General features: G+C 35.7%; 5 protein-coding genes across 6 annotated transcripts; 2 read left to right on the top strand and 3 right to left on the bottom strand.

Moving 5' to 3' along the window:
* Positions 1 to 1,373: 1,373 nt before the first annotated feature.
* Positions 1,374 to 4,052, bottom strand: LOC101899821 (DNA-directed RNA polymerase II subunit Rpb4). Of its 2 annotated transcripts, XM_020038446.2 has the most exons (5): positions 3,836 to 4,052; positions 2,872 to 3,691; positions 2,604 to 2,816; positions 2,295 to 2,542; positions 1,999 to 2,235 (listed from the first exon to the last, which is right to left on the bottom strand). In XM_020038446.2, exons 1-5 carry the CDS (start codon positions 3,897 to 3,899, stop codon positions 2,006 to 2,008), a joined length of 1,575 nt encoding a protein of 524 aa, XP_019894005.1. In that variant the 5' UTR covers positions 3,900 to 4,052; the 3' UTR covers positions 1,999 to 2,005. The 2 variants fall into 2 exon arrangements, with proteins under 2 accessions (XP_005188200.1, XP_019894005.1); XM_005188143.4 differs by lacking the exons at positions 1,999 to 2,235; positions 2,295 to 2,542; positions 2,604 to 2,816; positions 2,872 to 3,691 and adding exons at positions 1,374 to 1,656; positions 1,717 to 1,897 and having other exon boundaries at positions 3,836 to 4,018.
* Positions 4,053 to 5,766: 1,714 nt separating this feature from the next.
* On the bottom strand, positions 5,767 to 6,824 carry LOC101899990 (proteasome subunit alpha type-1). The gene has a single exon (XM_005188144.4). It carries the CDS (start codon positions 6,701 to 6,703, stop codon positions 5,885 to 5,887), a length of 819 nt encoding a protein of 272 aa, XP_005188201.1. The 5' UTR covers positions 6,704 to 6,824; the 3' UTR covers positions 5,767 to 5,884.
* A 97-nt stretch (positions 6,825 to 6,921) lies between these two features.
* LOC101900339 (uncharacterized) lies at positions 6,922 to 7,589 on the top strand. Its single transcript, XM_005188146.4, has 2 exons — positions 6,922 to 7,193; positions 7,253 to 7,589. Exons 1-2 carry the CDS (start codon positions 6,922 to 6,924, stop codon positions 7,587 to 7,589), a joined length of 609 nt encoding a protein of 202 aa, XP_005188203.2.
* A 36-nt stretch (positions 7,590 to 7,625) lies between these two features.
* LOC101900165 (trimethylguanosine synthase) lies at positions 7,626 to 9,236 on the top strand. The gene has a single exon (XM_005188145.4). It carries the CDS (start codon positions 7,626 to 7,628, stop codon positions 9,126 to 9,128), a length of 1,503 nt encoding a protein of 500 aa, XP_005188202.1. The 3' UTR covers positions 9,129 to 9,236.
* Positions 9,237 to 9,281: 45 nt separating this feature from the next.
* On the bottom strand, positions 9,282 to 10,373 carry LOC101900510 (haloacid dehalogenase-like hydrolase domain-containing protein 2). The gene is made up of 4 exons (XM_005188147.4): positions 10,164 to 10,373; positions 9,808 to 10,104; positions 9,528 to 9,750; positions 9,282 to 9,467 (listed from the first exon to the last, which is right to left on the bottom strand). The coding sequence occupies exons 1-4, from the start codon at positions 10,361 to 10,363 to the stop codon at positions 9,309 to 9,311; spliced, it is 879 nt and encodes a 292-aa protein (XP_005188204.2). The 5' UTR covers positions 10,364 to 10,373; the 3' UTR covers positions 9,282 to 9,308.
* Between the last annotated feature and the right edge of the window lie 15,044 nt (positions 10,374 to 25,417).

Here is a 25,417-nt window from a genome sequence, read left to right as displayed (position 1 = left end):
ACCTTGCTCTTTTTCATTTCCTATTATATGTATATTGAGCATTTTCAAGAGCTGCTAAAAGGTCATTGGTTTTGTATTAGGGTTTGCACAGAAACTATATTAAAAAAAAAAAAAAAACTAAAAAAAAAATACATTTTGACAACCACGACTGCCTATATTTACAAGGAAAGGACAGATTTCATATGTTTATATCATAATTAAATGTTATAAGCTATCTGTGTATGATTGAGAGTCTTTAGATTTAATGATGAAAAAGTAACACATCTTTAATTCTATTCTATTCAATACCCTCTTTGTATGAATATCGCAGACCCTATTTCTTTTTTGTTTTTGTCTTCTACGAAAATTTATTATCAGCTACATTGTTGTTCTTTTTTGTTGTGCTTTTTCTGGTGGCTCAAGCATTTTTAAATGTATCGATTGATTTATGACAAGCTCAATGCATTACAAAATATAAGCTTGAGCTAACAACACGTCTAAAAATCCGATAAAGGTAATAATAAAAAAAAATTTAATTTGTACGGAAAATAATATAATAATTTCAAATTAAAACACCGCAATTTTTAAATAAGTTAATAACATATAAAAATAAAATTATGATAAAAGTTTAATGCGAGACTTTTTTACTAAATTTGTAATTAATTTTTTCCTACCACCCTTACACAGATTCCAAAATGACACTGGTATTAACGGTGGAAAAGCTCATGGGCTCAGAAAACTACAAAGGTTGGTCTATGACATTGGAGGCCTATCTGGAAATGGAAGAAATTTGGGAGGTTGTGGAAAAGGGACCAGATAGCTCAGACGAAGTATGCCCTTTAAATGTTAACTGAGTGAAATTTAATTAAAAACAATTTATTTGCAGGATTTTCATCGTGATAGACGTGCCAAATTTATCATCTGCTGTCTGGTGGAAACTAAACTATTTAAAATTATGCCAAATTTAAGAACATCCAACGACGTGTGGTTTTATTTAAAAGCGAAATATTCGGGGGAGGGGAACTGATAAATGTGGAAATAAAATCAATTTAATTGATTTAATAAAGAATTATACATCAAATGGCAAGTGAAAATTGATTTCACAAAAATAAAAACAACTTTTTCGTTTGGTCCAAAGGTGGCAAAAAACTTATGCAAAAATTGAAGTTTGCTGATATTTTCTATTTTTCACATTTGTTTTCTATACAAACCATGTATTGGTTTCTTGAATCCCACTACGCCAGTGGCTACATTCACGTTCATGCAATACATTATGTTGATGCCTCTTATATTGTTTTGATGCCTTCTAGAGATAAATTTTTTTAATGTTACTCTCCGGCGAAATACAAAATTTTCTTTCAATAAAGATGTCAGTAGCTTTGAAAAGTAACAAATTAGATTATTTTAAAATAGTTTTATAAATGCCTCCACAATTATATTAATTTCAATTGGTCGTCTTACAAAAAAAACTTATAGATATATTGAAGATAGTATGTATTACACTAATATTGCAAACTACGTTTAGTGCAGATATCATCCAAGATTTGTCGCAGCTCTTCATCTTCAAAACGACCTTCAAGGGAGGGTATCAAGGCTTTGGCTTCTTCGGGGGCTTCAGGACATAGATTACCCAATGCGGCCAATTCGAATTTGTGTAATTTCTTTTGCATTAGTAAACTAGAAATACAACAAAACATATTATTAATTAATTTACAAAATGAATTCCAAATCAAATACCTTCTAACAGCTGCAATTGTTTCTTTGTTTTTGAATTTTCGAAAACTGTCCGTATAGGCATAGGTCTTCATAAACACCTCGGAAAATTCTTGTTCTTCATCGGCCGATTCGTTTTGTCGTTTGCGATGATCCAACAACATGTGGACTTCCGATATTAAAAGAGTTTCGGCATTTTCAAATTCTTATATAAAAAGGACAAAATGTACACAATTAAATATTATTACAATTAAAAAATAGACTAAAAAACAAGCGCCTTGTCTTAAAAATAATAACAAATTATCATTTTAATTTAATTTGGTTTATTAATATGTCCATGCTCTAAGAGGAAATCATATATTTGTCTTGTTTTGTTGACATCAATTTTGATCAGGCGTCTAGCATCGGCCAAACGTATATGACCAACTTTGGCATTTTCAGCTATTAATATATTTTTATAATCTAAATACGATTGTGGCACAATGCGGGCCACACTACATAGCTGGCGTTCAGCTTCATTTAATTTGGCAAAACCAGGTAAACCTAAAACAGAACAAATAATTAGCAACATATTGTTTGATTATGTGTCAAACAGTTCCCACCGAAAACATCCATTGGTCCGGCTTTTTTACGCGGCAGGGGATTTACTGTGGGTGTTAAGAAATAGGACCCTACAGAATCATTGAATACATGAGTATCGGATGGTATCAACTTTCTCCAATCGTATTGATGAAGCTGGCGTTCATTTCTTAGACGTTCTCGTTGTTCGTACAAGCGTTTCTTTTTTAATTTGAAGTACAAGGATCCTCCATACATTATTCGGACGCCGTTTTGCCGTAACTCGTAGAGGCTAAACAAAACAAAAAAACATTAGGATTTCCATTAAATTCCGTTAATATTTTAAAGCTTACCGGAATATGGCCTTCTGTACATCACTAAAATATTTCATGCCCTCTATTAATAAATCAAATTCCATGGGTTTGCACAGCTGCATGAAGGCAAGAAAACGTTTGCAGTTTGCTTCGGAACGTAGGGGATCGGCATACTTTGTAATCCAACCCATTGTACGATTGGTCATAATGAGACCATGATCACGCATTACTTTGTAGCGGCGTTGACGTTCCCTGTATAAAAAATAACGATTATTTTCTTCAACATTTATTGAAAGAGTACACTTACTGTAAACGATGATTGTAGGCCTGTACCAGAGCAAATTTCAATTCGTCTAAACATTCTTCTGTGTTTATATCGCTTGCCTCATCTTCGCTTGGGTCTATAATACGTTCCTCTTCTTCTTGTATGGCTGTGAGAAAACTTTCCGCCGTCACATCGTATGGTGTATCGAAGTCCCCACGGGCACAGCGATATCCTGCCATTAACTTAAACTGCATGGATGTGATATCATCATGTCGTGGTGGATCAACAGATCTCATTTTAACTACATAGGGTGTATGTTGCGGCGTATATGCCTCCGAGGCATGTTGCAATCCCAACAATTTCTCAAACACACCACCAAAATAATTATCATGATAATGTTGCCGACATGCAGCAGCATCATGCCGATACTGCAGGGCCTTAGCCACTGCATCCCAATTTCCGTAGCCCTGTGTTTCCAAGGTCTGCAATAGAATACGTTCATCACGGGCCGTCCATGAACCCGGCCCAGGAAATATTTGTATGTCATCCTTAACTATTATATAGGCATGATTGTTTTTGTGCTGTCGAATTTCACGACCTTTGGCAAAACATGGCAGGCACAATTCCTCATCACAGTCGGCACATCGTATTAAGGGTTCCTGAAGTTTGGTGCGACATGTTGCACATTGTGACACATCATCAGGACCATTGTTGGATTTTTCAGCCAGCTCTTGCTGTTGTTCCAAGTATTGCTGCAATTGTTGTGGGTCGTACGTGGCCACAGTGTAACGTGTGTCTACATTTACCAAAGCAGTGATAATTTTTGTTTTACACTTTTTCCTTCGCTTGTGCGAAGAAGTTGCTGAAAATAAATGTTATTACATTCTATTGAAGTAGTCACCACATCTCGAAAGAGTGGGACTTGTTGTCACAACTCGTATATCTGTTTGGCACTAACAAAAAAAGACGCTTGTTTTCTAAAGAGGAATTTAAGCAATTTTCTCACCTTTTGGAAACTGCAAATCGGCAGCATCTTCCTCTACCATATCAACAGGATTCATAAATGACATTTTTGTGCTTTTTTGTTTATTATTTTACTTAAAATTCTAATTTCTTTAACTAATGTCCTAAAATCCGTGTGTTGTGTGAAAATAGCCGCTTCTCGAGTAGGGATGTGTAGGCCGACTTTCGACTAATCGATTAATTGCTGACCAAATGTTGCCACCTAATTAAACAAACAAACTACGATATAAATTAGGGATTTTATTCAGAGAAATTTGTTAAACAAGATGGAGGTATTACCTACCCTATCAGGAATCCAAATGTTAAATTTATGTCATAGCGTAATTACCAAGAAAGTCTTACACAGCGCATCGAAGATAATTTCAATTAGGTACACATCTTCATTATTATCAAGCAATGAATAGACTAAAATAAGGGCACGCCAAATAGCCTACCTCACCAAAGCTTTCTGAAAATAATGTACCTTTGTCTTGGGGATTTTTGTAAAGTTAATCAATTGAAATATATTCGACGCTAATGCATATATTTACTGTGGCCTAAAAATCGAGTGTAGCTATATCTTACTCTAAATCGACTTCCACCAAATTTGAATTTATGCGTTGCACATAATTGCTCTATTCCAGTAACTGCTACTAGTTTTGCAATTTTCTTCGATATCATAAAGGGAGAATCCGTTATCGTAGTAAAAACTTTTACATTCTTGCAGTTCTGCAACAGATCAAATCTCTTGTAACAAATATATTTTAGTCTGTTCCAGAACTGCATAACTGTAAAACTTTTTACTACGATAACTGATTTTCCCTTTATGATTCTTGCATATTACGGCGTTGGGAGAGTAAAATTATTCAATCGCATAAACATATATGCTCTTTTCCAGAACCTGCAAGAATGTACTAGTTGTGCATTTTTTTCGGGAAAAAATCGGTTATCGTAGTAAAATCGTTTACATTCTTGCAGTTCTGAAACGGACCTTCTTACAGTTCTGGAACAGACTAATATATGTGGGCTAAAGCTATATCCAAATTGATTATCCACAATAAATCATAATTGGACAAACATAACATCTAAAATATTCGGGTGTTACGTCTAAATCCACACCGGGACTACTAGGTCCCTAGCCACTAGGCTAGGTGTTCCAAAACCATTATGAGCCCATAATTAACAATTTTTTAAGGTTCATCCTTGGGCCAAAGAAATTGATTTTATTTCAATTAAACAAAATTTTAGCCTGTACCATGTATAGACAATCATTTGAAAGCCAGACTCCTGGGCATGAAAAATATAAACCTATCCTATATCTTAATCCTTAAAAATGTATGTTCATAGCACAACTGCAATTAAAACTTCAACTGTTTAGAGAACATACAGCACTTTATTTTTTTGTCTGTGGTGATGAATAAACGGGTACCTTTCTCTACAGAAACTAAAGAAGCCCTTGCAGAAGAATGGATTGGTTTGTGTCTTTAGAAAAGGGGGTATGCTACATATCTACAAAATCTATTTATTATGAAATTAACAGTTGGATGCCAATTATTTCTCCCGAGATGCCAAATCATAATGTGATTGGGAAAACTCTTCATGAATGAAAGCACAATTAAAGAAAAAAGCAAAGAGTAATTAATTTGCATTGTTTTAACTGCAATCCGCAGCTGGCCGGATGATGATGCGAAAAACGTTTGGTGCTCAGAATTTTCCATTCACAAAATTAGAGGGAAGAAATTATATACCTTTGGATTATATCTGGACTCAAATGTATGATATTCCGGTAAAGGGTCCAGACATTATTGCTTTGCCATAAAATTGGAATGTAGAAATCCTATATCCTGGGATATTATCTGGACCCAAAAGTATGATATTCCGGTAATGGGTCCAAAAGCCCAGACATAAATACTTAAAAAAGAAGAATTTCTGAAATTTGTTTTAAAGATTTTTGTGAATTTTATTCCATGTATTTACTGTTTTTGTTATAATTACTCTTTAAGAAATGTTAATCCAGTACGAAAACTATTTATTACATTTGAATTTTTATATTTTACTGATCTTGAGTTTCAGCGGGGCGCTTGTCCTCGTCGCTTCCTGTTGATTCCGGATCATCTTCCACAGTGACAACAGTTGTACCCATCTTTTTAGCCATATCCAAGTAGTGCAAAGTTTCAGCATCATCAAGTATTTTAAATGGCTGGTTGCGACCGACAATGGCCACCGAGATATTAAGCAATGAACTGTTTTCCTTACCAGAAACATCCTCATTGGGCAATGAACCACGTATAGCCTGTATACCATGGCAGATAAGTTCATCCTTGGAGCATTCAGCAAAGCTGTTGATGTGACGTTCCAAATAGGTGCGAGCACTCTGCGAACGGGAGCCGATCGACATGGCTTTGCAGTTGAAGAAATTTGCTGATGGGACGACTTGATAAATATGAGGTCCCATTTCATCATAACCAGCTACAAGCAAACCAACACCATATGGCCGGCGATCATAACGTTGTGTACAGGTTTGCATTTTGTTACCAAGGTATGAAATCAATCTGGAAATTGGGTAGGTGGTGTCATAGGAGTATTTGTAGTTGAGACACTCCGTACGCAAGTGCCGGCTCAGGACACGAGCATCAGCAGTAATTCCAGATATGGATATGCCCATATGTTCGTCAATTGGAATTATCTTCCTCTGGCATGACGACAGTTCGGAAGCCGCTCTGCTTAATGCAACCAACACGGCATACTCCTTGTTCTTGAGGCCAACTGTAGCTGAACCAAGTTTTACGGCTTCCATTGCATACTCCACCTGATGAAGACGTCCTTGGGGACTCCAAACGGTAACATCACTGTCATATTGATTTCGGAACATTGTGGATTGTGGCGGTGCAACTGAACAAACTTTACTTTACAAAATGATTTTCTGATTTTACCCCTTAATGCGGAATGACAAACAAATTTTTGCAAGTCAATTTATTGTGAATGGCGTCTGACAGTTGTCATTTCTTGTGTTTGCATTTGTAGTTGTGTACATTCACAATAGACAAAAATCCATGTGTGACAGTTACTGGCTGTAAACAAAAGGAACGAATGAACGCATTTGACACAAATAAACTAGTTCTACTGCTTGATGGATTAACTTGCCGGCTAATGTCTTTAAACGTTTCCATATTGTCCGATATTGAAACTATAGAAAATCTTCCACAGTACTGTAATTATCACAAGTTTTTACTGGTTGAGGAATTGATGCTGGTGGATGATTATTCCGCACTACATTATGGTAAATGTCGCCTGATTGGGAAGGTATTTTCTGCAACTGGTGAAGTTTATCTGGAGAACGTACGAATTCCACACATTTCTGAGTAAGTACGATGGATATGACCCACGTTTATATTAATTCCAAGCCATTGTTCTTGCGCAGAGAATACGCTCTACCCGAAGGAGCGCTACAAATACAACTTATTCCAACAGCGGCATCATTGAACACTTGTTCCACCTTGGAACATGGTAAATACTATGAAATTTTAGGTGAGGTCAAACTGTTACCGAAATCTCCAAATCAAGGTACAGAGATTCTTACCTCCAGAGGGGTGGTGGAACGAGTACAATCCGGGAACAGAGGGATTTTACTGCAACAATTTAAAAATCTTTATAAACCAGCCGTAAACGTTTGGTTTGCCTTCCAAGTTAATGAAGCCAGCGAATTGATATCTCGGAATTTAGAAATACGTATGTTGGAGTCAGTAAGCCTTCGGTGATAAGCTTACACGCACAGCAAAGTGAAAAGGAAGACAATGACTCAACATTTTGTTGAATCAAAATCAAAAGTACCTCAATTTTTTGGCTTTTCTGAAATTTTTAATGAGCAGGATGATCATAGTTTGTTAATAAATTCCATACAAGAGGACTTTGATAAATGGCAACAGGATAATTGGATGAAATACTGGAACAAAGAGGGTGAGAATATTGTACTGGAGACTTGGAATGAAAAGTACAAGGAATTTTTAAGAGAAGGGGATGCAAATTTGGATAAAAAAGACATACAGTTGGAATCTATAAAAGGGGGAAAAGTTGTGGAGTCAGGCGAAAGCAGCGTTGACAATCAAATAGCACAAGAAGAATATTCCCAAAGCTGGAATGAATTGTGGGATCAACACAGAGAGGAAATTTATTTTGAACAGTATTTACTCTACACAACAATACTCTACAATTATTTTTTGGAATTAAAAAACTCCCTAGAACATATACTACCCATTGAAGAAGCAATCGAAGAGGAGGAGGAGGAAGACGAAGACAATAACAAGTACTCATCGAATGAGTATAACAACTTATCCGAAGAATTGGAACAATTAAAACTTTTAGGTTTACCAACAGCTTTTGGGGGTCGACCACAAAATTCAGCTAAGAAATCCAAAAAACTGCACAAAACTCTACACTTTAGCGATTTCTTTTCCGAGTCGGATATTGAGAACACATCTAGCGAATCTGAAATGGAAGATATTTCGGCGAGTACTTTGCCGCCTTTGCAAGAGGAGGAAAACGACTCATCATCGCTGCATGCCACAGAGAACAATGCAATTAGAAAAGTGCAGCAGAAATCCCAAAAGAAAAAGAAAAATCGTAAACTAAAGAATATTCCAGCATTCCTTATTGAAGAAAAAGGTATGCTCAAGTATTGGCGTAAACGTTTTAGTCTATTCTCCCGTTTTGATGAGGGCATACGTCTTGACCGTGAAAGTTGGTTTTCTGTCACCCCCGAAAAAGTGGCAAAACATTTGGCTGAACGTCTACAAACCAGTATTCTTGTTGATGGCTTTTGTGGCAGTGGAGGAAATGCCATACAATTTGCATTGACTTGTGACAAAGTAATCGCCATCGACATAGATCCACTTAAATTGGAAATGGCCAAACATAATGCCAAGATTTACAATGTATCGCACAAAATAGAATTCATATGCGGAGATTTTCTTCAAATTGCTTCCACGGGTAAGTTAAAAGCTGATACTGTCTTTCTCAGCCCACCCTGGGGTGGACCGAAATATAAAAACAAAAAGGATTATGATATTGAAAAGTATCTGCTGCCAGTCAAGGCATCCGAGTTGGTTGAAGCGGCAAGGCACATTTCGCAAAATGTGGCATTGTTCCTACCGCGCAACTCTAATTTGAAGCAGATTATTAAACTGGCTGGCGTTGGAAATCGCTGTGAAATTGAGCACAGTTATTTAGATTCACGTTTGGTGGCCATTACGGCCCTGTATGGTGAAGATATTTTAAAAAATAAATCTTCTGAAACATAGTTTTGTCCCTCGCTATTAAATTATTTTTAAACTTGACCAAATAAAATTCTGTTATTTTTGTATAAATAATATTAAACCAGTAATTTAAAATAAAATTTTTAATCATTACTTATTATGTAACTACAAAATAACTTGCAAAACACACATTTTTGGTACCTATATGCATTTGATTTTGTGTCTCTACTTATTTTCCAAAATCCAACTTACAGCTTCTGAAAAGTTCTCGACCAATACCGTAGGTGGTGGTTCGGCAACAACATCGGGTAAATACTTTCCTGTTTTCACTTGAATACCTTTAAGGCCCACTTTCATTGCACCCACGATATCGTCTTTGGTATCCTGAAATTCGATATTTTTAAAATTATTGTTTTGGCATAACAATTCTATTCAATTACATACATCACCGATCATAACACAGTCTTCTATGGCAATATCCGTTCCATCTATGGCACTCTTGAAGAAGTACTCGTTGGGTTTGCCTATCAAAATCGATTTAGCACCACTAGAGTACCCAAGGCCTTTTACAAAGCATCCAGGACCCAAGGCTAGACCATCCTTGCGTTTGTAATATTTACCCTCATGTATGGCTATTAATTTGTGGTTCTTATTGGCCAGTAAAATACTAAGATCAGGTGTTAAATTTCATTAAATAATACAACGTTATTTGTGTGTGACTTACTTAAAAGCCTTATTGAGATTTTCATAATGGAATTCATCCGGTGCCAGACCCACTACCACCGAATCGAATGGCTTTTCACTGTCATTAGGAGGAAAATCGGTGCGGGCATCTTTACTAACTAAATAGTACGGATTCAGTTGTTCCTTTTTCACATAATCCACTGCAGCACTTAGGGAACTGTGAATTTCATCCTTTTCCAAGTGGAAACCAATGGCCAACAAACGTTGCAACAATGTTTGCCGTGATTCTTTGGTTGTGTTTGTTACGAATCGTATAAATATTCCGGATTCTCTTAATCTTAAAAAATAAATTAGTTTTTAGTGGAAATTAGATGGGTACTGTCGTCATTAAATAACCTTTTCAGTGCATTGACAGCATCCGGTGTTGGCTGATCTTCGACATGCAATGTACCACTTAAATCAATTAAAGCTGCTTTAATTGGCATGTCGGTGGCGATTGAATTTTTGCTCCAGATACTTTTATAACGACAGAAAATAGTTCTGCTAATTATGGGTTGTGCTAAATGCTTCCCCACCAGATTGTATTTTGTAAACATTATTGTGAATGATTGTGCTCGATTATTGTGAATGTCGTATATATTAACCCTAAAACAATGCATGAGGGGATTTTATGGACCCTTAGCGGAAATAAGTTTATTTAGAGTAGTTTTTTAGATGTTTATAAACAGAAAACAATAATATTGAAATAATTATTTTATTGATGTTAAATACTTATGCCATATCTAGAATGTGGCACAAAATTCAGAATACATATCGCCATCGGGGTAAAATTCATTATATTAATAATTATTTACATTACAACACATATATCGTGCTAATCGTGCTAATTAATATTTCAATTAATTATTTATTTAATAATTAATTTCAGAAATGAAATTTAAAGCCTTGACGGATCACAATTTTTCATTTCGCCCACCTTTAAAAATATGGTGGATATATTCATTTTTATACCATCCACCATAGTATGGAGGGTATATTAAGTTTGCCATTCTTTGTGTAACACCTTGAAATATACATTTTAGACAAAGTACATATATTCTTGATCAGCATAAAATTCTATGTTGATTAAGCCATGTCCGTCCGTCGGTGCATATCACTCTAACTTCCGAACAAAATGAAGTAGGTTGATAAAATTTTACTCAAATGTCTATTATGTCTGCAGGATTTTTGGTATTGAAAATGTGCCATGTAGGTCCACGTTTTGGTATAGCCACCATATAACGATGCCTCCCGATATTCTGTATTTTGATAATTTTTGCGACATAATTCACCGGAAATGTTTCTAATTTGGTATTTGAAGTTACAGCCTATGACAGAAAATTGTCCGTGCAGGTCCACGCCTTCCTATAGCCCCCATATAGCAGCACCTCTCGATATTTGATGATTTTAGCGATATTATTCACCGGAATTGTGTCAATTTTGGTATTTGATGTTCGTAATTAATACTACAGCCTGTGACAGAAAATTGTCTATGCAAGTCCATGTTTTGGTATAGCCGCCATATAATGGAACATCCCTATATTCGGTATTTTAATGATTTTAGCGACGTTATTCACCGGAACTGTTTCAAATTTGGGTATTTGAAGTTCGTAGAGTTGTTTAAATGTTAGATATTCTGGAGATTCACAACCATATTCCTAGGATTAATAAAGAAATCCATATGAAATATAAGGAAGGAATATATTTTTTCATTAAATCCCAGTGTTTCTTGATTTAAATGTAGGAACTTTGGAAAGAAGCCTTCTTATAAGGGGAGGGAATTAAAATTAAATTAAGTCTCAATATGGTGGAAGCTGTATTAAGTGATTATTTGAATGTGACTCCTTTGTGAGAGTAAGCCTTGTCCGTATTTCTATCGTAAAAACGGAAGCGCCTGTATGTAGTGAAGTACAAGTTTAAATGCTGCACTCATATTGTACATTGTTGTAGGTGTAGGTATTGTTAGAAGATAGTCTAGTGTGTTTAATGTTGTGGTCCTTGAAGGGAAATTGTCGTCCAGATAGTTGTTTGGAATTTTTGGGCTACCATTGTAAAGGTATCGATTTATCTTATTTATTATGAAGGTCTTACTCAGTTCGATTTCAGATGTCTTATATTTAAGACACGCCTTGTAGCATTAAATAATTGCTTGTCAGTTGAATTTTTAATATAACTTGGATTTTTGTACTAATACTATACATTTTTATCTCTAAATTATAGTTTTAAAAAAGGTTTTAACATAAATTTTCTTAAAGATATTCAATTTTCTTCGTTCCTAGTTTCCACCTGTTGCGATTTCTTGCATAAAACTTTGTCAACGATTGTCTAATCCTTGCTCAGGATTAACAATAAAAAATTGACTAAAAGGGTGTAACAAATGCAGCTGTACAAAAAAATTAAGCCGTTTAAATTTTCCATGTAATCCCAATTTGTGTAGAATTCATGGAGAGGAGAATGTAGAAACATTGACAATTAAAAATCCGTAACATCATCATTCTGAAGGACTAAATGCATTTAATAATCCAAAAGCTGTTGAGCTTAGTAACCTTTGCATGCTGTCCGCAAGGATATACAAGCCAACAATGGTAACCAAGCAAAGGAATCTCAGTCTACAAATGTGTTTTCATTGTCCCTCACTTTCTCCCTCTCTCGTTCCCTTTCGTTCGGCCAACATAGACTGACAATGAATAGAACATCTCAATTGGAAAAATGGAAGCAAATGAACAGCACAGAAAGAGAAAATTAAGCGTTCGTTTGGCAAATGACAAAATGGAACACATGCATGCCCATGTACATACTACAAACATAGAAACGCATAGCCATATAGAGGATTTCAGTTTGGTGATGTGAACTGGACAATGGTTTAAAAGTTTCTTTTTTTTGTTGTGTTGGTTATGGTCAACAGTTTTAATATCCCTTTTCCAAGTTCCATTTTTTTGTTATTGTTTGTTTCGTCCAGTCCGTTTGTGCAAAAATGATAATATTGATGTTCTGCACTACTCTTCGCATAGCCATGGCTGGTGGTGGAAGCACCTTTTGAAAAGGACTTAATCCAATTAAGAAAGATTAAAAAGTTTTGTTTTGGTCATCATTAAATTAGAATGGCAACATTTGTTTTTGTGTCTGGCTGGATAGTTACCAAAATGTTTTTTAGATGACCATTACTGTTATTTTTACCAGCGTTTTGATGGAAATTTGTGGGAGGAGTTTTGAGAAATATGGAAGGGTAAATATTATCAATTGCAAATCATTTGTAGAATTTATGTAATTATTTTTTGGAAATTTTTCTCATGTTCTACTAGAGCTATTTTCATGTATATTTGGAGTGCATTAGAAATATATGTTGTATCGAATTGATTAGGTTGGTGGATGACAATTACCCACCTACATACATGATTATGGCCTTGATTGTGAAACTGAAATTCTTTTGTCTGAAGCAATTCCGTTTAATATGCCAGCCATCTAAATGAGATCATCATCAACAGTATCGTAATTAGACGTTTCCAACCCCTTTTCCCAAATTAAGACAAGGAAATAAATCAAGAATAAAGTTGTTTTACATGAATTGAAACTAATAAAGCAAAATAAATTTACGAATGGATAAAGTGATGCAGGGACAATGAACTGTCAAACCAATTTTGGAATTGAAAATGTTGAATGAAAAATTATTTAAATTTGTAAAAATTGTTAAAAAGCTCGAATTATAATAACCTTCGAATGACGTCATATAAGAAATCATTTAAAAATCTACTCATATTTGAAAAAACATTTAAAATTTTTTGACATATCAATGCTTCCAAGCGTTGATGCATCTACCTGTATTCTTCTGCCATGGAAGGATGGAAAATAAAAAATACGAAATGTATTAAACTGCTATGTTTGGTACTAAATGGTACACCTCTGCTATTTTTATACCCTCCACCATAGTATGAAGGGTATATTAAGTTTGTCATTCCGTTTGTAACACGTCGAAATATACATTTAGACCCCTCAAAGTATATATTCTTGATCAGCATAAAATTCTATGTCGATTTAGAAGTAGATTGATAAAATTTTACTCAAATGTATATTATGTCTGCAGGACTTTTGGTATTGAAAATGGACAATGAAGGTTTTCGTTTTGGTATAGCCCCCATATAACGGTACCTCCCAATATTCGGTATTTTTATGATTTTAGCGACATTATTCACCGTATAGACCCTAAAATAACTGCTATATTCTGTATTTTTAAAATTTTAATAGAATTTTTAACGGATCTTATTGTTTTTGAGAATGGTCAAATTCGTTCCAAATAGAGGGTATTCAACGTCTGTCCATGTATTTTTGTGAATAAAATACAGATTTCATTTATTATCCAATTGAGATTAAATTTTCCAAACAAGATTTGTTTGTCCCATGGATGAACCCTATTGAAACTGGCGAGAATATGTTCGAATTTAGACAAAGCTCCCATATACAGGGTGAGATAAAAAAAACTGCAACAAAGTCAAACGCCATACTTTTTACATTTTTTTTTTTAATTTTATTAAATGAAAGCAAAAATATCGGAAATAGCATCAAATTTTAGAATAAGTTTAGATGTGATCGAATTGGTCACCTTTGGTACGAATTATGGCCTTCAAACGGCCAATGAAACCGTCACACGCTGTCCGAATGTTGCTCTGTGATATTTTGGCCCATTCCCGGTGAAGCGCTTGCTTGAGGTGATCGACACTTTGGCACTTTTTTAGTGCCAACCTTGCTTTCCAAAATACTCAAGAGACAATAGTCCAATGGATTGGTATCCGGAGATTTTGGTGGCCATTGTGCGCTGAAAATGAAGCGAGGAACCTCATTTTGTAACCATTCTTGGGCATGCTGAGTCCTGTTGGAATGTCCAAGGTCTACGGCCAAAATGTTTGCGTGCTCAAGGCTTTTATACACCCTCCAGAACATTTTCGCGATAATATTCGGCATTTATTCTGATGCCACAGTCGATTAATACGAACGGAGAGCGACCATAGGCTGTTATGGTGGCCCACACCATCACCATGGCCGGTGCTTGAGTTCTGGTGGCCAGCCGAAGGTGCACATTTTTAGCTGACCTCTTTGGCAAGTAAACACGATCATTTTGTTTGTTTACAAACTGCTGGACAACAAATGTTTTCTCATCGGAGCGGAGAAAACCAAATTCTACGGTTCACCACTTTCGGCCAAGCGAAGCAACTCTTCAGCTCTTTTAAGTCTATTTTCTTTGTGTTGGAATTTCAATGGCTTTACCCGAGTTCATTTTTCAATATTTGCCGAATGGAATATTGCGATATCTTCAGCTCACGAGCCATTTTTCGGCCACAGCGACGCGGGTTTCGAACAAGTCGCTTTTTTACTTTTCGAACTATTTCTGCGGATGTTGCTGTTTTCTTCCGTCCACTTTCTTGACGTCAGGCTACGGTAGCAGTATCACGGTAACGAGCTGTGGTACAAGACACAAAAGATTTATTCACATTTAAACGCTGGAATGCTCTAACGATAGCCACTTGTGATTTTCCAGCCAAATATAAAGCAATCACACTATCACGTTTGAATTCCATCACGAATAGTTTTTTTCTGGAAAATTCTTATCAAAATGCTTTTGTACGATTGTAAACAATATAATGAGCTGTCACTGGAATAATTTTAACATTTGTCGGGCGAGTGGCTTAGAAATGACAGCAGTCTGAAGATGGTTGCAGTTATTTCATCTCATCTCTCTGTAATTATTTACAACCTAGAACTTGTGGACTTGGATTAGGTATATATTTTTTTAGAACAAAAGCATGTAAATCTGTAGAAAGCTTTAGGAGTTTTGTAATAACAATATATGATCTACAACAACATCATCATTCATAGAAATATTGAAATTAATTACAGGAAATCTAAAATAAATAAAGTCAAACAATTTAAAGCTGCAAATTTGCGTGGACCAGTGGAATTTCGGTATATTTTCAGTGGGAATAAAAAAACATTGAAATTTGACCCCAATTACATGAAGACCCAAAACAAAGAGAACAATATTATATTAAATTAATTATCTCTAATTGTATTTCATAATTTCATGATTATTAGTTTATTTTATTTTATCCTCCAAATAATTACCAATGCCATATAAACAAAGGTTATAATTGGAGTACCACAATTTTTTCCATTGAAAAATTCATAAATTCAAGGAGAGAAAAAAAAAACTCTGGCAAAATAATAAAATCAACAATTGCCATAATGCAATTAGACAAAAATAGCAAAACAACAGCAACAACAAATATTGCACTTTTTAATTAAAAGCAAATTACGCGGATAAAAACGTACAAATATTATTGGCAGCAGTGCGCTGCATTTGAATGGCCGCGCTAGAGATTTGTTACCATAACGAAACAGCGCTCATTGTTGGTTGCTAGTGGTTGGCAAGGAATCATTTGGACACTGCCAATAATTGCAAAGTTCCCTCAAAAGCCTCCTACTCCTCTCAGACCAGCTGATGGAATGTTGCAGGGCTTGGCTGGTGGATGACTTCTCTAAGCATAACTACTGCAATAATAACAAACCAAATGGTGAATGAGTGCTGCTGCTACTGCTGATGATCCTAGGTAGGAGTAATAATGAGTTTTATCTAAACGCTGCTCCCAATCCCTTCTGCTACGCCACCAAGTGCGCTTCGCTGATGATGATTTGCAAATTAATTTTTATTTGGCCACTTGACTTTTGCCAACAATTTGAAATGAATAGCCGCGCCAGGACTTCCATGGAGGTCTAAATGAACGAATAATTGCACTTTTTTTAATGTTTCGCACAATGATGATTACTAAACAGAGTATGTGGTTGGCTAAGGACGTTGTTTTTGGTGGCGACGGAACGAGTGAAATTCTAAAACTAATTTGAAAATTATTTGTTTTTGTAAAGGTTTGTGTGGTGCTGTGTGAGAGCTCGCTGTGTGCTGGGGAAAACTTTAATTGAAATATTATTGGTCATACCGCACCAATTGAAAACATTATAACAACTACAACAATTAAAAACAAGTAAAAAAGCGGGAAATTCGTCCGGGCCGAACTTTGAATACCCTCCACCATTTGGAACGAATTTGGAAATTAAAAAAAAAATCAAAAAATTAAAATAGTAAAAATACCAAATAATAATAAGCCATTACAATATTCAAATACGAAACTTGGAAAAAAATCCGTCGAATAATGTAGCTAAAATCATCAAAATACCGAATATAGGGAGGTACCCGTTACATGGAGGCTATACAATATCGTTTACAGATATAGCCGAACTCGAAATGCCAGCAGACAAAAGACTGATTTCTGCAAAATTTTAGCTTCCTTCCTTCTTTATTTGTTTTGACTCTAGCGTGATTACTACAGATGGACAGACAGACAGATGGACGAACAGGGTAAACCGTCTTAGAATTTTAAGCTGATCAAGAATATACAGGGTGAGATAAAAAAGCTGGAACAAAGTCAATTTTATTGAATGAAATCAAAAAATGTCGGATATAGTATCAAATTTAAGAATAAGTTTAGATTTGTTCGAATTGGTCACCTTTGGCACGAATTATGGCCTTTAAACGGCCAATGAAACCGTCACACGCTGCCCGAATGTTGCTCTGCGGTATTTTGGTCCATTCCCGGCGAAGCGCTTGCTTGAGGTAATCGATATTTTGGCACTTTTTTTAGTGCCAACCTTGCTTTCCAAAATACTCCAGACACAATAGTCCAACGGATTGGTATCCAGAGATTTTGGTGGCCATTGTGCGTTGGAATTGAAGCGAGGAACCTCATTTTGTAACCATTCTTTGGTGGCGCGTGCGTGTCCAACGTCTGCGGCTAAAATGTTTGCGTGCCCAAGGCTTTAATACACCCTTTATAATATTTTCGCGATAATTTTCGGCATTTATTCTGATGCCACGAACGGTTAATACGAGCGGAGAGCGACCATCGGCTGTTATGGCGGCCCACACCATCATCATGGCCGGCGCTTGAGTTCTGGTGGCTAACCGATGCTGCACATTTTCAGCTCTTGCCAGACCTCTTTGGCAAGTAAACACGATCATTTTGTTTGTTTACAAACTGCTGGACAACGAATGTTTTCTCATCGGAGAAAACCAAATTCGGCAGTTCACCACTTTCGGCCAAGCGAAGAAACTCTTTAGCTCTTTTGAGTCTATTTTCTTTCCGTTGTGGGGTAAATTCTTGCACTTTTTGGAGTTTCAACGGCTTTACCCCGAGCTCATTTTTCAATATTTACCGAATAGAATATTGCGATATGTTCAGCTCACGAGCCATTTTTCGGCCCCTGCGACACGGGTTTCGATCAAGTCGCTTCTTTACTTTTCGAATTATTTCTGCAGATGTTGGTGTTTTCTTCCGTCCACTTCCTTGACGTCGGGCTACGCTACCAGTAACGAGCGATGGTACGAGACACAAAAGATTTGTTCACATTTAAATGCAGGAGTGCTCTAATGATAGCCATTTGTGGTTTTCCAGCCAAATATAAAGAAATCACACTATGACGCTTGAATTCCATCACGAATAACATTTTTTTCTGGAAAATTCTCACCAAAATGCTTTTGTACGCTTGTAAACAATCTAATGAGCTGTCACTGGAATAATTTTAACAGCTGTCGAGCGAGTGGCTTGGAAATGACAGCAGTCTGAAGTCGGTTGCAGTTTTTTCATCTCACCCTGTATATGCTTTGTTATGTCTAAAATCATTATTTCGATGAGTTACAAACGGACTGACGAACTTAATATACCCTCCATAATATGTATGTTAGAGGGTATACAAATACAAGCATCATTGAAGTGGTGTTGGGCCGTGTTGTTGGTAAAAACAAAATGTGCTTTAAATTTGTTATGCTTTCAATTAAACCTGAATTAATTGAAAATTAAGGACACGACTTTCAACTCAAAACTTAAATGTAAAATGTCATTAGACAATTCCATTGATTACATAAGACTTGTGGTAATCAAAAATGTTTACATTTTTAAAAGAGCATAAATCTTGTATTTTGGGAGAAAGGTTTCCTATTTGTACACATTTTTACGCGTCCTAAAATATAGTCAAACTTGGATTTTTTATTAAGTCGAATTTGTAATGAATTTCTTAGAAACGTCCTTGAAGGATTTCCAATAAAAAATATTCTTGAATTACAAAAAAAAAAACTAGTCTTTATGGCCTTTTTTAAGGGCACCCAAATATCAGTGGGTTTACTAAGAATATTTGCAAAGATTTGTTAATAATAAAAACCATATTAATGTATACAGATTGTCATAAATTGTGGGTATATATGTGTCGGCAAACCGACTGATACTTCCTAATTTGTCTGATATTATTATTTTTATTACTGATAGAGCCTGGTGATTTTTTTCATTTTTGATATGCCAACTTCTCCGTTGTCCATTCCATCCAACATCCCTGGTAATTTAACTGCACACCACCTAATGATTATTACTCAGCCAATAACAAGGAAATCTAATAAATCCCAACAAAACAATCAAAGTCATAAATTCAGACAACGAGGCGTTTAAAAAGGGCCTCAACAGCAAAAAAAAAAAATACACTTGTCGACAATATTGAAATGGTGTGTAGATCGAAGGAGAGGAGGGGTTGACGAACGGGCGGACGTAAGAGGACACCTGTACTGTGGCAAATCGAAAAGTAAACCAATTTCAAAACCAAAATCATTTATAATCCAGCAAAACAAAACAATCCACCCTTCGAATTAGCCAGGACCACGACGATGTCACGGGGGTAGCAGCAACAACTGGTTCGGCGAATCCAATGAAATTTATCCGCATTCATGAAAAACAACATAAAACGGAAGTATCTTGTATTCATAAAATTACCCTTAAAGCTAATAACAATACAAGAAACATATTGAAATTGATGTAATGAATGTCGCTGGGACTGGCGAGATAAAAAAATACATTGAGTTGGGTCGATAGGTTTTTGTTAAGTATGACTTTGTTAACAACACACCTATTGTAAACTTTTTAGTGGTAAATGAAGCAAAAGAGCAAACTGACAAGTAAACAAGTAAAAAGGCTGTAAGTTCGGCCGGGCAGAACTTTGAATACACTCCACTATTTGGAACCAATTTGGCAATTCTCAAAAACACAATTTTTAACGAATTTTATATCCGTTAAAAATTGTGTTAAAATCTTAAAAATACCAATATTCAAATGCGAAAGTTAAAAAAAAATCGGTGAATAATGTAGCTAAAATCATCAAAATACCGAATATCGGGAGGTGGGCTATACGAAGATGAGGACCTGCACAGACAATTTCCTCTCATAGGCTGTAGTATTCATTACGAACTTCAAACACCAAATTTGAAACAATTTCGATGAATAGTGTCGCTAAAATCATCAAAATACCATTATATGGGAGCTCTACTAAAACGTGGACCTACATGGCCCATTTTCAATACCAAAAGTCCTGCAAACAAGTATACATTTGAGTAAAATTTTATCAATCTACTTCAATTCGTTCGGAAGTTAGAGTGATTTCCACAGACAGACAGACGGACGGACATCGCTAAATCGACATAGAATTTTATGCTGATCAAGAATATATATACTTTGTGGGGTCTGAAATGTATATTCCGAAACTATTGTGGAGGGTATAAAAATAAAGAGTGGCAAAGTACGGGAAGTACTGGGTAACTACCATGTTAGAAGAATACAGGTAGATGCATAGACGTTTGGGAACACTGTTTTTTTAATATTTTGTAAAAAATTAGTAGATTTTTAGATGTTTTCTTATTCCAACATTTTTTCCAATTTTAAATAATTTTTCATTCAAAAGCTTTAATGCCAAAATTGGTTTGACAGTTCATTGTCCCAGCAGTTGCGTCGATGCGACTACCTGTAACAACGTCAAAATCATGTTAACAATGGGTATGTACGATTTCATTTAAAATTACTCAGTAACCTGTACTGAGAGAATTTTCTCTCTTTCTCTCATGCAAATTTGGCAAAAAGTTATCGGATAACGTTAAGTAAAATCTAGCAAGAAAACTGATGTCTCGCAATGTGTTTCACTTTTAAACTGTTGAGAAATCAACTGAAATTGACAAATTTTGCAAAATTAGTTCCTTAATGATATAAATTATATAATATAACGTTGAATTTTTATTATCTGAAGAATAATAAAATGATTGCAAGAAATGTCATAATCATTTTTTCGATCAGCTGATGTTACTATATATATATATATATATATATATTAATTTTTTCTGGCAATGAAATAAATAAAGATGTTTTTAAATACCTTGTCCAAATATAAATCACCGGGAGGAGAAGAAGAAGAGTTGCAAGTGATTGCAAGAAGAAATTTGTCCAGCAAGAATTTGCAAATGAACGGTCAAAAGTGTTCTCTTAAATCTTACAACAATTGTTATAAATTTTAAGATAACCAGACACACCTATTATTGCAAAAGTTGTAGAGCACAAATCTTTCGACCCACCTCACTGTACAAAATCCTAACAAAAAGAAATGTTGCATCATTACAAATTGGAGTTGTCACAAATCTTTGCCAAAGATGTCATTAGCAGCCCATTACGGTGGTGATATTAACAATCTAAGTAACAATGAAATATTTGTGTTGTACGATAGAAACTACAGGCAGGCGTGTGCTAACTGTGGCACAGAAATTCGCAATTTGAAAAAATAGATGAAACTTTCTGTCGATTGGTAGATAAGTAGATGAATAAAAAAATTGATAAATTCAGGGTGATATGAAAAAAACTGCAACCAACTTTTAGACAACACTTCTAAGCCACTCATTCAGAAAAAAGTTTTCGTTATGGAATTCAAACGTGATAGTGTGATTTCTTTATATTTGTCTGGAGAATCACAAGTGACTATCGTTAGAGCACTCCATCATTTAAATATGAATAAATCTTTTGTGTCTCGTACTATCACTCGTTACCGTTGCCGTGATATTGGTAGCGTAGCCTGACGTCAAGGAAATGGACGGAAGAAAACAGCAACATCAGTAGAAATGGTTTGAAAAGTAAAGAAGCGACTTGATCGAAAACTGCGTCGCAGTGGCCGAAAAATGGCTCGTGAGCTGAACATATCGCAATATTCCATTCGGAAAATATTGAAAAATGACCTCGGTGTAAAGAAATTGAAATTCCAAGAAATGCAAGAACTTACTCCGCTACAGAAAGAAAATGGACTCAAAAGAGCCCAAGAGTTGTTTGGCTTGGACTGCCGAATTTAGTTTTTTCCGCTCCGATGAGAAAACATTCGTTGCCCAGCAGTTTGTAAACAAACAAAATGATCATGTTTACTTGCCAAAGAGGTCAGCTGAAGATGTACACCTTCGGTTGGCCACCAGAACTCAAGCGCCGGCCATGGTGAGCGTGTTGGCCTCCATAACAGCCGATGGCATCAGAATAAATACCGTGTTATCAGAATGAATGCCGAATATTATCTTGAAAATATTCTGGAGGGTGTATCAAAGCCTTGGACACACAAACATTTTGGCCGCAGACCTTTTATATTCCATCGCACTCAGCACGTGCCATCCAAGAATGGTTACAAAATGAGGTTCCTCGCTTTATTTCCAGCGCACATGGCCACCAAAATTTTCGGATACCAATACGTTGGACTATTGTGTTTGGAGTGTTTTGGAAAGCAAGGTTGGCACTAGCAAGGGCTTCGTCGGGAATGGGCCAAAATGCAGCAGAATAACATTCGGACAGCGAGTGATAGTTTCATTAGCCGTTTGAAGGCCATAATTCGTGCCAAAGATGACCAATTCGAACAAATCTAAACTTATTCTAAAATTTGATGCTATTTCCGACATATTTTGCTTTCATTCAATAAAATTAAAAAAAAAAATGTAAAAATTATGGCGTTTGAGTTTGTTGCAGTTGCAGTTGCAGTTTATTTTAATCTCTCAGGTGTTACATATGTTGGAGGGTATAATATCTTAAAAGTCATAATTCAGGATACGAAAGATTATATCTGGTGTTTTTGAGGGCCAAAGTTAGGTCAACTAAAATATCTAAGAGTTTTCTAACAATATTTGCTAATATTGTCAAAAGCAAAAACAATCTAACGCGCAAGAACTATTATCCTTGATGTTATTGCTATTGTTGTTGCTGCAGTTTGTTGGTGTATAATAAAAGCAGAATTTATTAGCATACTTTTTTACAATAACCACCCCATTCGTGCCCTTCAAAATTGTTCCCTTCGCGGCGGCTAGGCTCTTTGTTGACAATTTAATGTTACGCTTATTACACCAAAAAAATGACAAAATTAAATACCATCGGCAACATCATCAGCAGAAGCAGCAGCCCGATGCTAACCTTCAAAAGAAAAGGGTGACTTAATTTATTTTCCTTCAATTGTCCGCAACCGATGCGATTTAAGCGATTATTGGTTGGTGGCTGCATTTCCCCCTCTTTGCAGCCAGAACAGCAACTCACCCTTAATATCCCAGTCGTTGTCATCTTGGCAATGGTTCGAAGAGACCTTCGAACACGTGTTTACTTACTCTAATAAGCGAACAAATAAAAATCGAAAGGACGAACCAAACGTATTCAAGGATTGTTGGATTTGCTTTTTTTATAGCCAAGTTACCGTTTCCAAAATAATAAAATGTCAATTATGTTGCAATAAGGATAGCGATTACAAAAGGATGATGTTGATACTGCGGCGCCGGGGTGATGACACGAAAGACACGCGCCGATTTAACTGATAACATTGGTGACAAGTGCCCCGTGAGCGTACCGTGTTGTAGATAAAGAGTCCATAAACGTCGCTAAAAGAGTGACTTTAATAACTACTTGACATTCGCGAGATCTAAATACAAACAAACATACAAATCGTGTCACTTCAGACACAATATTAAAAAATTGTTTTGCTATTTGAGATCAAAGTAAAATAGGCAAAAGGAACTAAAACACGTGCCTTTAAACGATTAGGGCTCAATTTAATGGGCGTTTAATGAAAACATTATGAGGCCATGAGAAAATGTAATATATTTGAGGATACACAAACTTATTGGAATTGACCCAACATCAACAAATACAATTCTCATTGATCCCCTCTCACACGGTTTTTGTGGCCTGTTAAGAAAAATGTTCACATCGTAGATTTTTCTACGAAGTAATGTTTATATTTATGGATTTTTAAGAAGATCTTGTCATAACGATAAATTGTTTAAGAATATTTTTCATAATCGTGGAATTTTTAAAGAATATTGTTCATAGTCATGATTTTTATAGCCTCAGCCATGTGGATAGAGGTGGCCAAAAAGTGCCTCATCGAAAGAACGTTTTTAGAACCTATGTCTCTTTTGACCAAATCCGTTTCAGGACATTTGGAGTCAATCTAGCGATGTCCGTCCGCCCGTTTGTATGTCTGTCTGGTGCGCACGATAACTCTCGAAGGGAATATCCGATTTGATCCAAACATGGTACATTGCAATATTATTGTCAAACTTAGATTAAGTTCGGAGATGGGCAATATCGGTCCACTCCTTTTGGTACCTCCCACACAAAATGTCAACATTTGCAAAGAAAATAATCTACTGCACAAAAAGACAAAGAATGATCCGATTTTAATCCAACTTTGCAAATCCTAATATTTGCATCAGTGCTAGGTTAGGTGCAAAAATGGACAATATCGGTCGATCAAGTACCTTCCCACGAAGGGTAAAAATTTTGAATAATTATAACTCTTATAAAATGTGTGTAAGAGTCCGATTGTCTTCAAATTACGCATATCACAATATTTTTATTAATATAAAGTCTGATGTGAAGATGGAATATATCGGTCAACTCCTTCTGGTACCTCCCCTACAAACGATTAAAATTTTGAATATTCATGAAGCTCATAAAACGAGAAAATAACATCCGATTTTATTCAGACTTGGCGCATCTCAATATTTCCGTTAACACCAGATCTGTTATAAAGATGGTAGATATCGGACCATTCCTTCTTGTACCTCCCCCGCAAAAGGTTAAAATTTTGAATAACCAAAGCGGTCATAAAATCCGAAATAAGCATCCGTTTCTCTTCAAATGACACACATCACAATATTTTAATTAGCCCAAGGTCTGGTGTGAAGATGGGATATATTAATCCACACCTTCTGGTATCTCCCCTACAAAAGGGTCAAAGAAGACGTGGACCTGCATAGACAATTTTCTGTCTTAATCTGTAGTATCCGTTACGAACTTTAAACAGCAAATTTTAAACAATTCCGGTGAATAATGTCGCGAAGGCGTAGACCTGTACGGATAATCTTATGTCATAGGCTGTAGCATCCATTACGGACATCAAATACCAAATTTGAAACAATTCCGGTGAATAGTGTCTCTAAAATCAACAAAGAACCAATTTTCTGTCTTAGGCTGTAGTATTCATTTCGAACTTCAAATACCAAATTTGAAACAATAATGTGGCTAAAATCATCAAAATACCGAATATCGAAAGGTACCGTTATATGGGGGTTATACCAAAACGTAGACCTACATGGCTCAGTTTAATACCAAAAGTCCTGCAGGTATAATATGCATAAAATTTTATCAATCTACTTCATTTGATTCGAAAGCTGGAGTGATTTCCACAGACGGAGA

The sequence above is a fragment of the Musca domestica genome, unplaced genomic scaffold (assembly GCF_030504385.1).
Source record: "Musca domestica strain aabys unplaced genomic scaffold, Musca_domestica.polishedcontigs.V.1.1 12, whole genome shotgun sequence".
NCBI lineage: Eukaryota > Metazoa > Arthropoda > Insecta > Diptera > Muscidae > Musca > Musca domestica.
Note: the sequence above shows the minus strand (reverse complement) of the source record. Positions and strands in the feature narration are given on the sequence as shown.

Coding starts and splice junctions, on each gene's coding strand:
- LOC101899821 (XM_020038446.2), bottom strand. CDS start 3,899: ATGTCATTTATGAATCCTGTTGATATGGTAGAGGAAGATGCTGCCGAT. Junction 2,817..2,871: donor GCCTACAATCATCGTTTACA/GTAAGTGTACTC, acceptor TTTTTTATACAG/GGAACGTCAACGCCGCTACA. Junction 2,236..2,294: donor CGGACCAATGGATGTTTTCG/GTGGGAACTGTT, acceptor GTTCTGTTTTAG/GTTTACCTGGTTTTGCCAAA.
- LOC101899990 (XM_005188144.4), bottom strand. CDS start 6,703: ATGTTCCGAAATCAATATGACAGTGATGTTACCGTTTGGAGTCCCCAA.
- LOC101900339 (XM_005188146.4), top strand. CDS start 6,922: ATGAACGCATTTGACACAAATAAACTAGTTCTACTGCTTGATGGATTA. Junction 7,194..7,252: donor CGAATTCCACACATTTCTGA/GTAAGTACGATG, acceptor GTTCTTGCGCAG/AGAATACGCTCTACCCGAAG.
- LOC101900165 (XM_005188145.4), top strand. CDS start 7,626: ATGACTCAACATTTTGTTGAATCAAAATCAAAAGTACCTCAATTTTTT.
- LOC101900510 (XM_005188147.4), bottom strand. CDS start 10,363: ATGTTTACAAAATACAATCTGGTGGGGAAGCATTTAGCACAACCCATA. Junction 10,105..10,163: donor GCTGTCAATGCACTGAAAAG/GTTATTTAATGA, acceptor TTATTTTTTAAG/ATTAAGAGAATCCGGAATAT. Junction 9,751..9,807: donor AATCTCAATAAGGCTTTTAA/GTAAGTCACACA, acceptor ACCTGATCTTAG/TATTTTACTGGCCAATAAGA.